At 45.1% G+C, this 18758-nt stretch overlaps 1 protein-coding gene across 12 annotated transcripts in view; it reads right to left on the reverse strand.

The window, feature by feature from the left end:
* Window positions 1-18758, reverse strand: part of CLASP1 (cytoplasmic linker associated protein 1) — a 277780-nt gene that overhangs the window by 237902 nt on the left and 21120 nt on the right. For all 12 annotated transcript variants that reach the window (XM_047869157.1, XM_047869151.1, XM_047869156.1 and 9 more), the window contains exon 2: window positions 2649-3128. In XM_047869157.1, the coding sequence (XP_047725113.1) occupies window positions 2649-2843 (195 nt within the window). In that variant the 5' untranslated portion in view covers window positions 2844-3128. The remainder of the gene's footprint in view (window positions 1-2648; window positions 3129-18758) is intronic.

Here is an 18758-nt window from a genome sequence, read left to right on the forward strand (position 1 = left end):
TCCGTGAGTTCGAGCCCCACGTCGGGCTCTGGGCTGATGGCTCGGAGCCTGGAGCCTGCTTCCGATTCTGTGTCTCCCTCTCTCTCTGCCCCTCCCCCGTTTATGCTCTGTCTCTCTCTGTCTCAAAAATAAATAAACGTAAAAAAAATTTTTAAAAAAAGAAACCAGTATTCATTGAGCACCTACTGTGTTCCAAGCTCTGGGCACCAGGTGTGCAAAGGGCAGTGTCATCACACTCAGTTTATAAAGAAAGGGGGTGCTCACTACCATGTAACATTAGAACCATATGACATGGCCAAGACCACAAAGCCATCAGTATGAAGTCATATAAGGTATTAGAGCTTGGAGTCCCGATTACCTAGTCAAACACCTGCACTGAAGAGACAGGTAAAGTGATTTGTCCATGATTACATGCAAGTCAGTAGCAAATGTCATCTCGCTGACTTCTTCCCACCAAGCTGTCTTCCTTAAAAATTCCTTTGTGAAAGGTCAAGTCTTAATCTTTCATGCTTTTGTGACCCGGAAGACGCTATTCTGAAAAAACTACCCAACCTTCAAGCACCTTGGATTCCTCCAGGCAGTGTTACCATGTTCTTCTGGCTTCCCACCCAGTCCGGTGGGTCTCCCACCTGTACTGTACTGCTCCCAATCTACTGTACTGTAAAACCCTTTGCTTGTTGATCAATGCCAGACTATGAGCTCCTCGGAGGCAGGATCCAGTCTTGACACCGACTGCTAACGTCTGAGTGCTTGTTATGGGGCAGGAGCGGGACAACTTTATACACTCCTTCATTTAGTGCTTATAATAATTCCGTTATCCCAACACCGTAGATGAGGGAACCGGAGCCCGAGAGGTTAAGAGCTCAGACAGTACAGCAGACCCTGTGGGCTACTTATTTAATAGCCATATTACCTCAGTCCCATCCCCAACTTCCTCCTTCAATCCATAATATATATAAAACCTGAGTTTTGTACACCAACAGCAGTCTGCTATTGCACAGTCGGTATAGTGCGGTTGGAGCCAATCTCTGTTTCACTGTCTGCCTTTATGGAACTGAACACTTAGGGAGTGCTTGTTCACTCACCCACCCAGTACTTGTTGAGCAGGAGTCTGACAGGGCTCAAATATCCCCCCTCCTTCACATGGCCACATGCTTCACTCCAAGGAGGCTGGACTCTTAAGATCAGGAGGTCAAGCATGATGGTAGACAATAATCATGGACACCCATCCACTTTCCAGTGACGCTGGGGTGGGCAGGCAAAGCCATTCTGGCCAATTTGATGTATAAGAGTCTGCTGGGGAGCTTCTGAGAAAGACACAAGCAGACACTCTCCTTCCCTGGACATTGCTTTAGCTACTGCAGGCTTCTTAAATTCTTACAGAAAATCACCCGACGTCCATACAGTGGCTTTAAGCCAATGAGTCAGACTTCAGTTACTCTCACCCAAAAGCATCATAATGTGCACACAAAGCAGCGGAACTGTGATCCAAACACAGATAAGGTGTCTCTAGACTAGACCCTCCACACCTCTCCTGTAACACTCCCACCATCCAGCACCAAGGCTGAGCACATAAGCCGCACGTGTAACTTCAGCTAAATGAATAAATAGGTAAATGAAATAGAAGTTAAGCTCACCTTTCAGAGACAGGATAACTTTTATGTGCAGTTGTAAGTAAAATATTAGGGTCCTAGGTCCCTTAATGAGTATAAAGCCTACTGACTCTTAGAGGAGACCAAGGTTTAATGCATTTGGAAAACAAGAGTCTGTAAACACCAGTTTCCAGGTCCAAACCAATCTCAGAAAACCGGGTCAATGAAAAAGGCACAAGAGATTCTGTTTCTCATGGGCTCCCTTCACAATGTTTATAGCACTTATTAGGAGTCATGCCGACGCCCCAGTCTTCCACCCCAATCTTGACCCAAAGGGTCAAACTGAAAGAGAGACGAAGGGGGAGGGGACAGGTAGAGAGAATGACATCTCTTCAGTGCTTCAAGTCCCGTCTTTATTCATGAAAGCTCAGTCCTTGAATGGGTAAAACGCTCATTTGGGTCTTCGGACCCCTGCCTCCACCCACTACCCACCAAAGGCACATGCCCACCTTGATCTTTAGAAGCTGAAGGACCGCCTCCAGGCCATTGCATACAGGTTGCAGAAGAGTCCTTGGCAACCCATACTATTTTTGGCCAGGTACCTAGGCCAACTTCAACACAGTGACCTGAAGGTAAAATGCTCCACGTACTTTAGCCAATTCTATCCCCCACAGGAAACCAGTGAATACATTTGCTTTTCCTGAAGGGCCACTCACCAACATCTCATGACCCATTCACTGCAAGATACAGCATTCGCTTTAACTTCAAGGCTGCAAATGCCTGTAAACTTTCCAACACAAGAGCCTCTCTTTACGTGTTCACTTGGCCTTCTCTCGAAGTGCTAAAGCATAAGGATTCTTTCAATCTCCAACAAGAATCAGAGTAAACTCTACTTGCTTCAGAATGAAATGTCCAAAAGCCACAACCAGAGTGTCCTACTGGAGGCCAAAGAATCCTGCTCATCTCTCCCAGAGGAATCCTTTCTCCTAAGGACCAATTCGGACCCACCAAGGCAGCCCGGCCACCTATACAAGTGCCTCCCGGAGCGCGACTTACCTTGTAATTGCTAGAGTTCACCCAAGAGGTAGCGAGCCCATCCACAAGTTTATCTAACATGGTCTGGTCATGCTCAAGGTCAGCAGACTTCTGTTTGTCTGAGAAATAGTCTATAAGTTCTTGGCCAACCTGCAGTCGTTTCCCCACATCCTTCTGCAACACCTGTGCCAGGCAGGACTCCATGCGAGGCTCCATGGTGGAATTCAAATCCAGATCCAGCAGAAGCTAGAGGGCAGTCAGGGTGACACCCTCCCAGTAAACGTACCCGGGAGGTTGCCTCTTTGTTCGCTGAGGGTTACTAAGAGCCTGTGTTTCAAAGATGCAATCCGGGGAATGGCAACAATGCACCATGTGTGTCTGAAGAGCAGCTGGTAGGATATTAAAAGTCCAATTTAAATAACTAGCAGGAGATAAAGGAGTGAGTGGCAGAGCGAGGTTCTACTCTTGGGTCTGAAATTCTTCATAATTCAGCAGTCCATTCTGAAAAGTAAAAGAGAGCGACAAATCAGCACAGATAACGTAACATTCAAATGTTTTGAAACATTAAACCACAGACAAAGCAATTCGCGCTGCAGAATCATTTACAATCACAAGTGGAGTGAGAAGCATGAACGTTTGGCAACCATAACAGAATAACATCATTAATATTTTTATCAGGAAGAACATGGAAACCCAAAGCAAAGAGCCAATGAGCTACACAGTTGGTAGGTTGACATTTTTCACAATTTTCCAGCTTGTAAATACGCCAGTCAGGAAAGCAGTCTTCTGCTTCAGCTAGCATATTTATTCGTAGCTTCAATTTTGCTCCCCACCAAAAACTTAACCCCAGTCTGCATGTGAATCACTGTAGGTACCGTAGCTTACTCTTACTGCCTTACTCTGAGTTTTCTAAAAAACCCACTGCCGGAAATGGGGTGGGCGCCATAGAAAGACCACTGACCAAAGTGGCTGGCCTGGTAATGGGAACCAAAGACAGCATCTCCATCAAACTTCTTGCTCAGGAGCTTTACAACAGGGTGAGCAGTCATCCCTGCCTCGTCATCCTCCCTCCGAGAAAGAAAAGGGAGTGATGGGGGTGGGGGGACAGGGAGAGGAAAAGAGGGAACAGGCTCAATTCTGATCACTTACGGACAGTATCCTCAGCTGACAACAGCACCATTTGGACCTGGTGTTTGTTATAAAATCAGGAGATCTCAAAATCATGTTTGAGGGCAAAACACATGATTCGAGAAAAGTTACACTAACACTGTTTTCGTCAGACTGAACAAGTTGAACAGTGAATCTATAGCTGCTGCAGCAACTGTACACATTTATTTCTTATGCAATTTCTCCTTGCCTTCCAACCTAACAAGAGCCACAGAAAACCTGTCTTCCAGATGCAGCACCTCCCTGACGCTGCAGGAACGAGAACTGTTCCGCACATCAGCAGTAAGTCCCAGCTCTCAGGGGTTCTAGCAGGCAAATAAATCAAGTAAAATTAAAATTCTGCACAGAATAATTCTTCCAGTCTGAGCACAGAGATTCTTTTCCTTTCTGACATCACCTCATCCGTCCCTACGCTCGTTATAAAAAGCACAACGCGATGGGGCGCCTGCCTGAGTGGCTCAGTCGGTTAAGTGTCCGACTTCAGCTCAAGTCATGTTCTCATGGCTCGTGGGTTCGAGCCCCACGTTGGGCTCTGTGCTGACAGCTCGGAGCCTGGACCCTGCTTCGGATTCTGTGTCTCCCTCTCACTCTGCCCCTCCCCTGCTCACGCTCTGTCTCTCTCAAGAGCACAATGCACTTTCTGAGTTCTAGAATCAGAGACAAAAAAACAGCACAATGCACTTTCTGAGTTCTAGAATCAGAGACTTCTGACACCGGCAGTAATCATTCAAGTCGAGTCATTCAGTGAGGAAGACCCTCCTTCAAAGTCCCTGACACATGACTGATTACCCATCTTCTACATGCATGGTGCTGGGGGCAGGACGGCCCTCGAGAAGACCCTGCTTCACACGGCAAAGGAGACAGCCGCTCTCCATCACTTCCACACCGTGGAACTGGTCCCTCCTTCATAAGAAGGACCTTCAAATACATAAAAGTGTCTATTACCCTTTATTCCAATTTTTAAGCCAAACAAAATAACCACAGCTCCTTAATCAGCTATGTTGAGCTTTATAAAGGAGGCATCAGTGATACAGGAAAACTGGACAAACAGAACCTTTTCTTTTCTCTGTCCAATATCAGCCCAAGAAGCAAATCAAGCAAGACTGGGCTTGTGGTGGATTAAAAATGGCCACAAATTCTTTGCTTCTCTTCCCTCATCAAGGTGGGGCCTAAGTCCTCTCCCACAGTGACTCTGGGGTTGGCCCTGTGACTTGCTTTGGCCGGTGGGGAACCAGCCGCTGCAAAAGGAAGCAGAGATTTGAGAGGCAAGTGCTGCCGCCCACCCTTAGAATGCTGCCCAGGGCCCGCCATGCTGGGAAGAAGCTCCTGGAACCCGAGAGGCCATGTGGAAGGCAAGCAGCACGCTCCAGCCAACGGTCAGAAGCAGCCGCCAGACGTGGGAGTGAGTCCGTCAGGGACCGCTTAGCCATTTCAGTCATCATCTGACTGCAGCTACAAAAGTCTGAGGAGACAAGCAAAAAACCACCCAGCCAAACCACAGATTCTAAGAGGTAACATCTCGTTGTTGCTGTAAGCCACAGGTCTGCAGTGGTTTGTTACACACCCGCAGATATCAGATGCACTCTGCCCTCCCCCAAACATCTATCTTTCCTTCTCAGTGACAACAATCTCCTACCCTTTACTCCTCCGAGGGCCTAAAATCAACGGACACTAACCAATAATGATAATGATCACACAACTTTGAAGCCTCTACTTGAGGTGTCAAGTTCAATGCCAGATGATGTATATGGACTGCCTTTAATTCTCCAACCAACTGTAAAAAGTAGGTATTAGCATCCCTATTTTACAGATGAAGAAACTGAGGAAAAGTACAGGTAAGTAAATTTCTAAGGCCACATGGCCACTTAGTTTCCTCTCCCCACCTTCAAACCCTTGCGATTACAAGCGTGGCCTAGTTCTGTTCTCACTCAGGGAAAGGAGGTCAGACATGATTCTCAGCTAGGAAGTAACAGGCAAGAGAATGCGGTCTCCATTGCTGGGAGAGGAATAATTCTGTTCATTTCAGCCTCTCTATAATTTTTAAAATACGTATTATATATAAAAAGCTCCCCTGCCCTAAGAATTGTATAGGATTTCCAACAAATAAAAGTATATGCTTCTTGAGGGTAATTATGCAATAAAGGCTCAAGATACTCAAAAGTAGGTCACAAACTCCTATGTACAAAACCCACAGAATGAAAGACACTGTTAGTCCCTAAGCGTTAAGCAGATGGGGTCCTCTCTACTCTTTTTCTCCTTAACTTAAAAAAAAAGGGGGGGGGGCGCCTGGGTGGCTCAGTCGGTTGAGTGTCCGACTTCGGCTCAGGTCATGATCTCTCGGTCTGTGAGTTCGAGCCCCGCATCGGGCTCTGTGCTGACAGCTCAGAGCCTGGAGCCTGCTTCGGATTCTGTGTCTCCCTCTCTCTCTGCCCCTCCCCTGCTCATGCTCTGTTTCTCTGTCAAAAGTAAATAAACATTAAAAAAATTTTTTAAAAAAAGTAACTGATACTCTCAAGCATTTTCTCCATCTTTGCTTTCAGAAGCATTCAGAGAATATCAATCACATAGTCCCAAATTCACAAGGTACAAAAGCATAAAACCTCCCTCCCACTCCTGCCCCCCAGCCACCTAGTTTCCCTAACAGCAAATAATGTCACCAGTTTCCTGTGTACCCTTGCAGAGATATTTTTAGTGACCCAGGTAAATAAATATGTGCCTTTCTCCCTGTACCCCCTGGGAATTTTCTAAACCAACAAAAACACCAGCAAAACTTCATACAACAACAGAATTATACAAAAACATTCTTTAAAAAAAAAACACACACATTATACTAAAAGATGCAGAAAATAGAATATAAACAAACGGGGGGAGGAGGAGGTAAGACATCTCTTCCTTCCACCCACATCCTGTCCAGGCTCTCTACCAGGGAAAAGCCCAACAAGGAAACACGTCTCAAGTTAACCTGCGGTCCCAGAGGTGACCTATGGTTAGACCAAATAAAAACCAGGTCTGTTATGTGCAAGGCATTGCTGGAAGGCACGGGGACGCGATAAACAGGACTCAGCCCTTGCCCAGAGAGACCTTACGAACCGGCACAGCGTTGGTTCACGATCGGTCATCAGTTCTGAAATCATCATTTGAGGGCGCGGTGTCGCACAGAGGACTACCTGACAGCAGTGCTGGTGTTAGGAATTACTCAGACTGTTGGAATGAGTAAGTCACGGGGATGAAAGTGACAGCACAGGGAATACAGTCAGCAGCACTGTGTGGAGACAGACGGTGGCTACCCTTGTGGGGAGCACCAGCATAATGTACAGACTTACGCAATCACTATGTTATACACCTGAAACCGATGTAACATTGCGCGTCAACTGTACTTCAATTAAAAACAAAAACAAAAACAAAATGACTCAGAATGTAACACTATTTGTAAGTTTAAAAAAAAGTCCCACTTGCACACGTTTTCCAAAATAATAAGAGAATGTAAAAATGATACAAAAGAAAAGGCAGGTGAGGTTAGAATGGCCAACTACCTTTCCTCCTCTTGATGTATCACGCTAAGTGTTTTCCTTGAGCAAGATCTCACCACGAAAGCCATGGAGCCACTAGACCTTACTGTACCAGTTCCTGGGAAAAGGGACACATGCCAGGTGTTTCCAAAAAAATGCCCCAACTCCTCTTAAACTCCTCCTCCCCAACTGCAAAGGGCTCTTCCATTCCCCAGCATCACCCTTCTCTGCCCCCTGCTATGGTATAAGCACCTCAACCTTTTCCTGCCGCATCATCTTGGTCTAAACCAGGGGTGGGGGGTGGGGGGGGGAGTAACAATAAGAGGTGAAGCCCATGGCCCTACAGCCATTCTCCTTTGCAGTAGCCAGGAAAGTGGAAATTAACAGAGCAATGTTTATCAGAACAATAGCCCAACTGTGAGCCCAACTCTGCCAGGGACTAACAGGAAGAAGTTAAAAAATACCAGCTTCAACAAGAATGAAGAAACACACAATTACACAGCCTGAGGTAATGAAAAGAGCAACAAAGTTTAAAATTCCAGCCTCTAGTCTTGACTCTGCCACTTCCTGAGTGGCACTGGGGAGAATGGTGGCTCCTCATTCATTAAATAAAATTAAAAGTGGAAAAGGTTTGCACGGGAATTTTTAAAAACTGGCTCCTATCTCTGTGTGGTGCCTGGGTGGCTCAGTTGGGTAAATGTCCAGCTCTTGACTTTGGCTCAAGCCATGATCTTACGGTTCATGCATTCAAGTCCCACATCGGTTTCTGCGCTGGCAGTGCGGAGCCTGCTTGGGATTCTCTCTTTCTCTCTCTCTCTGCCCCTCCCCTGCTTGTGTCCTCTGTCTCTCTCTCTCTCTCTCTCTCTCTCTCTCTCTCTTTCAAAATAAATAAACAACCTTTAAAAAATTAGTTATCTCTATCCCCTTAATTATCATAACTACTCTACAGCACCTGCATACACAACCATGGAGGTGTATTAACAATGGAGGACTGGTGGGCAGGGATGGCAGAGAACCGAACCAACTCTAAGCTCTGCTCCGTAGACTTCTCCATAAGAGAAGTTACAAGCAGGACCATTTTTACCTAGTGGCTCAAAACAAGTTAATACTTCTCATGAGTCTGTGGGTTGGCTGGGCCCACCTAGAAGGCTCTTCTACTAATCTCGCCTGGGAACACTCATGCCAGCTTCCCCTGGGTGCGAGTATACAACAGCATCACTCACATGGCTGAGAAACTGAGGCTAGCTGCCGGCTGGACCGCCTGCCACATATGATCTCCAACCATTCGGTGACAGAGGCTGCACGTCACTATAGAGTGGCTAGAGCATTTCGAGGTAGCAAAGGGGGAAACTGCCAGGCCTCTCAAGGCCCAGAATCCAGAACCTGTAAATCACTTCTGCTCCATCCGGCTAGTGAAAACAAGTCACAAGGCCAGCCTAGATAAGTGTGAGGAAATCGATTCTACAAATTTATAGGAGGAGCTACAAAATATTTTGGCCATGTTTTTCAGTCTAACACAGATGTATTCAATGGGCATTTGCAGAATAAATAAATGGATAAATAGATGGGATGAATACATTTGTACTGTTTATCCATTACCAGGCTAATCTCAATTACTTGCATTGATTCAACTTATCATATATCACATCTCACCACAGAAAATACAAGAGAAGTTACTATAATCCATGAGTTGAAAATGCTTCCAACTTACTTGGAGAGAATGAAATGCACTCACAAAAAGCTTATCAACGTAAGAAGTCAACACAAACATAAGATGCACATTAGAGTTCACAGGTGGAATGTTACACCTGCAAAATAAGGCATATGAAGGGGCGCCTGGGTGGCTCAATCGGTTGAGCGTCCGACTTCAGCTCAGGTCATGATCTCGTGGTTCATGAGTTCAAGCCCTGCATCAGGCTCTGTGCTGACAGCTCAGAGCCTGGAGTCTGCTTCAGATTCTGTGTCTCCTTCTCTCTCTGTCCCTCCCCCACTCTGTCTCTCTCAAAAATAAATAAACGTTTAAAAATATATAAAAAATGAAAAAAAATAAGGGATATAAATAAGTTCTGTGGTAATTCAGAGGGGTAACTCAGAAGGCGTGGAATGACCAAGTTAAAACTATATATGCTCATTAGGTAATCGGGTGCACTTAATGGGACAAATGATAGAACTTAATGGGAGAGGGGCGCCTGGGTGGCTCAGACAGTTCAGTGTCCGACTCTTGATTTCAGCTCAGATCATGATCTCACAGTCTGTGGGACAGAGGCCCGAGTCAAGGCTCCACGCACTGACAGCGCAGAGCCTGGGATCCTCTCTCTGCCCCTCCCCCACTCGCACTCTCTGCCTCTCTCTGTCAAAATAAATAAATAAACATTTAAAAAAACAAACCAGGGGCGCCTGGGTGGCGCAGTCGGTTAAGCGTCCGACTTCAGCCAGGTCACGATCTTGCGGTCCGTGAGTTCGAGCCCCGCGTCGGGCTCTGGACTGATGGCTCAGAGCCTGGAGCCTGTTTCCGATTCTGTGTCTCCCTCTCTCTCTGCCCCTCCCCCGTTCATGCTCTGTCTCTCTCTGTCCCAAAAATAAATAAACGTTGAAAAAAAAAAATTAATTCAAAGACAAAGAAATGAAAGCTCAGAAAGGTTAGGTAAAAAAATACAAACACCTGCCCACAGTTTTAAAGCTAATAATGTCAGGCAGTAGTCGAAAACCAGAGCTGCCTCGCCTTACGGTTTGTATTTTTTTTTTTAACTTTATTTATTTTGAGAGAGAGAGAGCATGAGCAGGGGAAGGGCAGAGAGAGAGAGAGAATCCCAAGCAGGCTGTGCTCTGTCAGCACAGAGCCCGACGTGGGGCTTGATCCCACGAAAAATCGAGATCATGACCTGAGCCAAAATCAAGAGTCGGACACTTAACCAACTGAGCCACCCACGTGCCCCTTTTAGGTTTGTATTCTTTTTTTAATTAAAAAAAAAAAAAAAATTTTTTTAACGTTTATTTATTTTTGAGACAGAGAGAGAGCATGAATGGGGGAGGGTCAGAGAGAGAGGGAGACACAGAATCCGAAACAGGCTCCAGGCTCTGAGCGGGTCAGCACAGAGCCCGACGCAGGGCTCGAACTCACGGACCGTGAGATCATGACCCGAGCCGAAGTCGGCCGCCCAACCGACTGAGCCACCCAGGCGCCCCTGTTTGTATTCTTAACACTTCACTACGACCCTCTACTACCAAGGTGAAAATCCAAGGTACAGGCATTTAATAACAGAAATGTGAAAAAAATGTTCAACAGCTATAGCAGGTGGGGCATAAAAAGTAGAGGAGTAGGAAACAAAGAATCAAACCACAAGTACTTAGGAAACTTTAGTAAACTAATATTCCTCATTATAGTATCAAGAGAGACAATTCAAACTAGCAGTACAGCAAAATAAATAGCCACATCAAAACTCTCCCTGGAAAATATGTAGAAAGCAGGCATGATATTTAAAAAGCCAACTGTAGGGGCGCCTGGGTGGCACAGTCGGTTAAGCGTCCGACTTCAGCCAGGTCACGATCTCGCGGTCTGTGAGTTCGAGCCCCGCGTCAGGCTCTGGGCTGATGGCTCGGAGCCTGGAGCCTGTTTCCGATTCTGTGTCTCCCTCTCTCTCTGCCCCTCCCCCGTTCATGCTCTGTCTCTCTCTGTCCCCCCAAAAATAAATAAATGTTGAAAAAAAAATTTAAATAAAAAAAAAAAGCCAACTCTAGAAGCCAGAAAGTGGCAGAATTTTACTCACATTAAGTCTTTAAAAGCAGTGTGTGTCTATCTATAAGACAACCCTTTGAAATTAGCAGAATTTTATTGACATTAAGTCAAAAGCAGTGTGTTTCTATCAATAAGACAACCCTTTTTGGCGTTATAAGATTTTTATAACATGGTCTGAAATTTTTAAAAGACACTCTGCCTTGTCCTGCCAGCAGTGAATCTCTGTTCTCACTCTACCTGTGCCTTCTCCTCCTCCCCCCCCCCAGCCCCACCCATTTCTGAGCCCACACAGTCACTCAGGGAACACTGAGTCCGTGCCTACGACGTGGCACGCATTGTACAGTGCTAACGACAGGAAAGCACAGAACGTAAGGCTTGGTCAAGCCTTCAAGGAGCCCCCTGCCCCAAAAGAAGGAAGAAACAGAAACACAAACAGCCGCGATGGTATCAGTAGGAGTCTTTTTTTTTTAATGTTTTTATTTATTTTTGAGACAGAGACAGAGCATGAACGAGGGAGTGTCAGAGAGAGGGAGACAGAGAATCTGAAGCAGGCTCCAGGCTCTGAGCTGTCAGCACAGAGCCCGACGCGAGGCTCGAACTCACAGACCTTGAGATCATGACCTGAGCCGAAGTCGGACGCTCAACCCACTGAGCCACCCAGGCGCCCCTCAGTAGGAGTCTTAAGCAGGAGGTTTGTAGAAGGTGCTGCAGGTAGCAGAGAAAGGAGACAAGATGGCACCTGAGGAAATTCAAGTGGGAATTTCGGGGACGGGGCAGGCAGGGCAGCTCACACCATGCCGGTAGAGCACCCACTCTCCCAGCCAGCCCCACCTTTTCACTTGTCAGCCTGCGGTCACTGGCTCACGGCCCCTCGGCCTCCAGCCTCCCTGTCTCCCTCCCTCCCTCCCTGCCTCAACATCCTGCAATGGCCTCTCTCTTCAGCCACCTCAGACCTCTACCCTTCCAGGTGTCTGTTCTCAGGTGTCAGCAACCCCTCCTTGTCTCTCAGCCCCCCTGACGTGTTCTGCAATCCCACTTTCCAACCACAACTGACCATCCTTCCAGCCCTTAGGCTCAAGCCCCTGGCTCCAGCCTCAAGTCCATAAAACGCCTTCCCAATCTGACCTTCCTTAGTCTGGATTCAATTCCGTGGGGATTTTTAAGGGCTTGAAACTTTCGACTTTCTCTCCTGTGATAGCTGCCTTGTAAATCTGCACCCTGGAAGAACCGGACACACTTAACCAGCTGCCTTCTCACGCCTGCGGCAAACAGTCCATCACGCGGAAGGGAACACACGCACGTGCCCGATGGGTGTCATTTTACACTGATCATCTCAAACCTCACAAAGTATTCCAAACCAGCATCCTAATTCATGTTCTCCAGTAAGCTGGCCCACCCTTCTCTCCAAAACCACTTTCCCATCTTCTCCCCAAGCGCCCATGTACCCTGTCCTGCAGCCTACACCCGCCGGCCTCTTCGGATGTCAACCAGCTGCACTGACGTGCTTCCTGCTCACCCTGAAGCCCCTCTGATGCAGCTTCACTGGCCCCTGCCCCACTGGAGCTGCTCTCGTCAGGGTCACAGATAACCTCCATGCCGGCAAATCCAAGCAATACCCTTTCTAGACTTTCTAACTCCATCTCTCGGGAGCATTCCAAAGCTGGCCCCTCCATCCTTCATAAAAAATTTCCCATTTCCGTGAAAATAAACAGTCGTGCCTTCCTGCCACTTTTCTGGGCACACCTACTCGAATCTCTCTAACCATCTCTGCTCTGCTTCCAGAGCTGCTGACGGGCTCAGACCGATGCCTCTCGTGCTCTAACCTTGCTCACTCCAGAACACTCAACATCCGTTCCCAGTTTAAAAGCTTCCCGTGAACTGACGACTTCTAAATTGGCATCTCCAGGCCAAGTATTCGTGGACTCCCGTTGTACACCCTGACTCCTGCTCTTCCTTCTTCTGCCTTAAACCCTCTCCATGTGCCTACAGTGGTCTGGCTATGGGCCTCAGGGCTTCAGCTTAAAATTCACCTCCTCGGGGCGCCTGGGTGGCACAGTCGGTTAAGCGTCCGACTTCAGCCTGGTCACGATCTCGCGGTCCGTGAGTTCGAGCCCCGCGTCGGGCTCTGGGCTGATGGCTCAGAGCCTGGAGCCTGTTTCCGATTCTGTGTCTCCCTCTCTCTCTGCCCCTCCCCCGTTCATGCTCTGTCTCTCTCTGTCCCAAAAATAAATAAACATTGAAAAAAAAAATTAAAAAAAAAAAAAAATTCACCTCCTCAACAAGTCCTTCAAAGACCACTCACAGGAAGCCCCTCGTCACGGCATCCCATTCCCTTCCTTCAAATCACTTGTGACAAGTCATAATTCTACTGCATGTTTCACTATTTGCTGGCCGTTGTCCCCAGGACCGTCAGTCTGGCACAGGAGGGGATCTCGTTTGTTGTGTTCACCTGAAGCCTGTAACCATGTCACACACAAGGCACTTGAGAAGTGTCTGCTGAATGATTCAAGTTTGAGCTGAAAATCAAAAGTCACTGGCGATCATTAACTGAGTTCATTATCTTCTTGAGGAGTGGGAGGAACGGGGTGGGTAAGAAGAATGTGAAAAACATTCCAGGTGAAAGGATTGTGCGAATACGTATGAACAAAGCACAAACACGAGAGACTGGCTCACCAGAGGAAAGGCAGCGATTTGGAAAGGCCAGGGCACTGGCTCCCAGCCGGTAAACACTGACCCCACCCCCGAGATGAGAGCGTACGGTTATTACAAGAATGTCGGAGAATTCTTCCATACACACACCAAACACTGTCCAGATGTCCTCATGTCCACATTTTTCAAACTCACATACACACTGAATTGTTCAATGTGATGGTAATGTAAAAAGCAATTCTAAATTCTTTCTTTTAGTTTGATAATTTTTCTCAATTAACAGACACGAGAAATTCCACTTCTGTAGAGCTCTGTGATTTGGACACTAGCCTCAAAAACTCTGGAAACAATCAGTTAGGCATAGAGCAGGAAGACTAGACACAGTGCCCAAGAGTCTATTTCCAGCCCTAAAAGTCAACAGGCCTTCAGGGAGCTCTTTACAAGTTATCTATGAACAGCAGAATCAGACTTAGGGTGGGCATATAATTTACCTTGAAAAGATCATTAAAATCTGGAATTATACAAGTGATCACAAGACCGTAAGATTCTGTGGTAAGGAGGAAAAAAATCAGAGTTAATCAATCTCTCTCTCTCAGAGACAGAGTGAATATATATACCTATATATATATATATATATATATATATATACAGTCTATATATATATATACTGTCTCTCTCTATATAGTCTATATATATACATCTATATATACAGTCTATACATATATAGAGATGAACAATAATTACAGTGAAGTCAAGAAAAAAACAGTTATATAATGCAAATCCCCAAAAATGAATAAAAGGAGGTTCACCATATTATATTAAAAGGCCAGACCATATGAATAGAGGGGGAAAAAATCATTAACACTGGTTAATTTCTGGTGATCAAATTACAGATTTTTCGTTGCAATTTTCTGTATTCCAGAAATATTTTTTTCTTAGTGTTTATTTTTAACAGAGAGAGCGCAAGCAGGGGAAAGACAGAGAGACACAGAGAGAGACAGAGGATCCAAAGCGGGCTCTGCACTGACAGCCGTGAGCCTGAGGCATGGCTTGAACTTCTGAACCGCGAGATCATGACCTGAGCTGAAGCTGGATGCTTAACAGACTGAGCCAACCAGGCGCCCCTCGAAGTATTTTCTGTAATGAATATACGCTACTTTCGTAATTACAAACAGGTAAGTCCTATTCAAAAATCAGGCACTACCATTTCATAATGGAGGAAAATCTCCCTTCCGGTATCATGGGATCTAATGTGTAACTGTCAGTGAAGCGTAGAACAACAAAGTCTCAAATTGATAAGAAGATGGAAGTATGGGGGCGCCTGGGTGGCGCAGTCGGTTAAGCGTCCGACTTCAGCCAGGTCACGATCTCGCGGTCCGTGAGTTCGAGCCCCGCGTCAGGCTCTGGGCTGATGGCTCGGAGCCTGGAGCCTGTTTCCGATTCTGTGTCTCCCTCTCTCTCCGCCCCTCCCCCGTTCATGCTCTGTCTCTCTCTGTCCCAAAAATAAACGTTGAAAAAAAAATTAAAAAAATAAAAAAATAAAAAAAAGAAGATGGAAGTATGCACCAATTACTTCCACAAAACACGTGGCGAAAAACCACACGCTGGTGAAGAAAAACAAGTGCAAAGAAAAGAAAAAAACACACACACAAACCCAGCACCGCCACATTACTGTGCGCAGACTGTGAGAAAAGGACAGAACGTACTGCACCGGCACCGAATAAGTGATTCATAGCAGTCAATACCTGCCTTCACTAGCATTTTAATGTTTTCTCTCTGTTTTCTCTAACTGTGAACTGTAAAAATAGGAGACAGCTCTGTTTCTGCTTCTCCTGCAGCAGGTTTAAAACAGGAGGAATGGCTTCTATTTTTATTCTGCTCCTCAAACTTCCTCAAAAATGAAACAAGACAGATAAGCACTGAGAACCGCTGAAATTCAGTGATTATCACATGAGGGTTGTTATAATATTCTCTTTACTTTTGTAGGTGTTGAAAATTGTACATCTTTTTTTTTTTTAATTTTTTTTTCAACGTTTATTTGTTTTTGGGACAGAGAGAGACAGAGCATGAACGGGGGAGGGGCGGAGAGAGAGGGAGACACAGAATCGGAAACAGGCTCCAGGCTCTGAGCCATCAGCCCAGAGCCTGACGCGGGGCTCGAACTCACGGACCGCGAGATCGTGACCTGGCTGAAGTCGGACGCTTAACCGACTGCGCCACCCAGGCGCCCCTGTACATCATTTTTTTAAGGTACTATAAAGCTTCAGTCCACTTGGTGGAAAAAACTATGAATTACCTGTAATAAAACTGTCCATTAACTAAACAAATTAGAATGTGAAACTGTATTAAAGTACACACATATATAGTACAGTATAGCCTAAATGTGGGGAAAATTACAGAAAAAACCAGAGTATATAAAATATTAATGTGTGACCTCTGAGTAATAGGCTTATGAGAGCTTCCGTCCTACTTCTTAAAAATTTCTTTTTGGGGCACCTGGGTGGCCCACTTGGTTGGGAGTCCAACTCTGGCTCAGGTCATGATCTCACAGCTCATGGGTTGGACTCCCACCTCGGACTCTGTTCTGACAGCCCAGAGCCCGGAGCCTGGCTTCGGATTCTGTGTCTCCCTCTCTCTCTGCCCCTCCCCAGCTCCTGCTCTGTCTCTCTCTGTCTCAAAAATAAACATTTTTTTTTTAATTCTACTTTTTGTATTTGTGAAACAGAAAAGATTGGGGTGGTTGGGTGGCTCGGTTGCTTGAATATCTCTTGATTTCAGCTCAGGTCACAACCCCGGGGTCGTGGGATGGAGCCCCATGTCAAGCTCTGAGCTGGGCATGAAGCCTGCTTAAGATTCTCTCTTTCTCCCTCTGCCCCTCTCCCCTTTCACACTCTCTCTCTCCTGCTAAAATAAAAACATGAAAGAAGAAAGAAAAAGGAAGAGATAAAGATTTTAAAAGTCTCTGAAGAGAAAAACAGAACAGCACCCAATTTTATTCATTCAAGAACTATAAGATTAAAACTAATCTCTCACTCTTTATTCACTGCTGACTTTTTTCCTCTCAACGCAAATTACTTAATGTATACACAAGACTGGCTCTCAGCATTAGCATACCACACTGTTACCTTACCAAGGCAGTGACCCCAGACAGGAGAGGATAATAATACAGATCACAGCTTTCCACAGAAGGATCTTACATGAAGACAAGACACCCGAGTAAAGGACCAACTTATTGGGGTGAGGAGCCTTATGAGAGACAGAGTGTGACTGATAACGTTGGCTCATCTAGAAAGAGGGGATCTAAATTTCCACTCAACCTAGCAACACTTGACTTCTATAGTATTTTTCAGAGTTTCATTTATAGTTTCACTCACAGTCCTAGTCAAATAGTATTTCTTTTCTCATGTGTTTACAACACCAACACAAAATAGATCACTGAAGCTAAGCTGCTTACATGACTTTTTAGTAACCGCTTTCCTGAGATCTAATTCACTTACCATTAAGTTCACCCTTTTATACTGGGTGTAACTCAGCAGTTTTTATTATATTCACAAGGCTGTGCAACCATCACCACTATTTAAGTCAAGAACGTTTTTATTATCTCAAAATAAGACCTTATGTCCTTTAGCAGTCCCTCCCCAAACCCCTTTCCCTAAACCCATGAAAACCAATAATCTACTTTCTGACTGAATGGATTTGCCTATGCTGGACATTTCACGTAAGTAGAGTCATAAAATACGTGCCTTTTTGTCTGGCTTTCACTCAACATACTATTTTCAAGGCTTATCCATGTTGTACCATATATAACACTCCTTTTTATGGCTGAATAATATTCCATTGTACAGATATATCACATTTTGTTTATAAGCTCACCTGTTGATGGACATTTGGATCATTTCTACTTTTTGGCTATTATAAATCTGCTACTATGAACATTTCTGAACAAGTTTTGTTCAGATATGATTTTAATTTACTAGAATATAGGATATGGTACTGTTTTAACTCTTTGAAGAACCATCAAACTATTTTCCAAAATACACCATTTTACATTCCCACAAGAAAACATATTTATTTTGAGAGACAGCACGAGTAGGGGAGGGGCTGAGAGAGAGGGAGGGAAAAGGGAGAGCCCAAGCAGGCTCCTTGCTGTCAGTGCAGAGCCCCACTGCAGGCCTCAAACTCACAAACCATGAGATCATGACCGGATCCAAAATCAGGACTTGGATGCTTAACCAACTGAGGCCCCCAGGTGCCCCACCACAAGCAGTATATGAGGGTTCCAATCTCCCTACATCTTCAGCAACACTTACTGTCTATTTCAGCCATCCTAGGGGGTGTGGAATGGCATTCCACTGTGGTTTGGACTTGCATTTCCCTGAAGACTAAGGATACTGAGCTTCTGTTCATGGGAGTAGCCACTTGGACATCTTCTTTGGAGAAATGTTTAATCAGATCTTTTGTTTATCTTTTAATTGGGTTGTCTTTTTACTGCTGACTCTTAAGAGTTTTTATATGTTGCGGATAAAGGTCTTTTATCATATATATGATTTCTGAGTATTTTCTCTCATTCTGTGGAGTGTGCTTTCATTTTCTTGATGGGTGTCATTTGAAACAAGGATCTCAATTTTGATGAAGTCCACTTTATGTTTTTGTCTTTTGTGGCTTATATCATACCGAAGAAATCATTGTCTATTTTACCACAATAAAAAAAGAAAAAAAAACTACTGCCTAATGCAAGGTCATCAAGATTTACATCTACATTTCAGATCTTACATTTAGGTCTAGGAATAATTCTGAATTCATTTATACATACAAGTGAGGAAAGGGTCCAAATTCATTCTTTTGCATGTGGATATCCACTTGTCCAAGCACCATTTGTTGAAAAGACCATTCTTTTCCCCACTGAATTGTCTTAACACCTTCATTGAAAATCAACTGACTATAAATGTAAGGTTTTATTTCTGGACTTACATTCTATTCCACTGATGTATATGTTTATTCTTATTATCAGTACCAAGCTGTTGTGATTACTATAGCTTTGTAGTAAGTTATGAAAGTCTTCCAACTTTG

This window comes from Prionailurus viverrinus, chromosome C1, assembly GCF_022837055.1.
Source record: "Prionailurus viverrinus isolate Anna chromosome C1, UM_Priviv_1.0, whole genome shotgun sequence".
In the NCBI taxonomy this organism is placed as follows: Eukaryota; Metazoa; Chordata; class Mammalia; order Carnivora; family Felidae; genus Prionailurus; species Prionailurus viverrinus.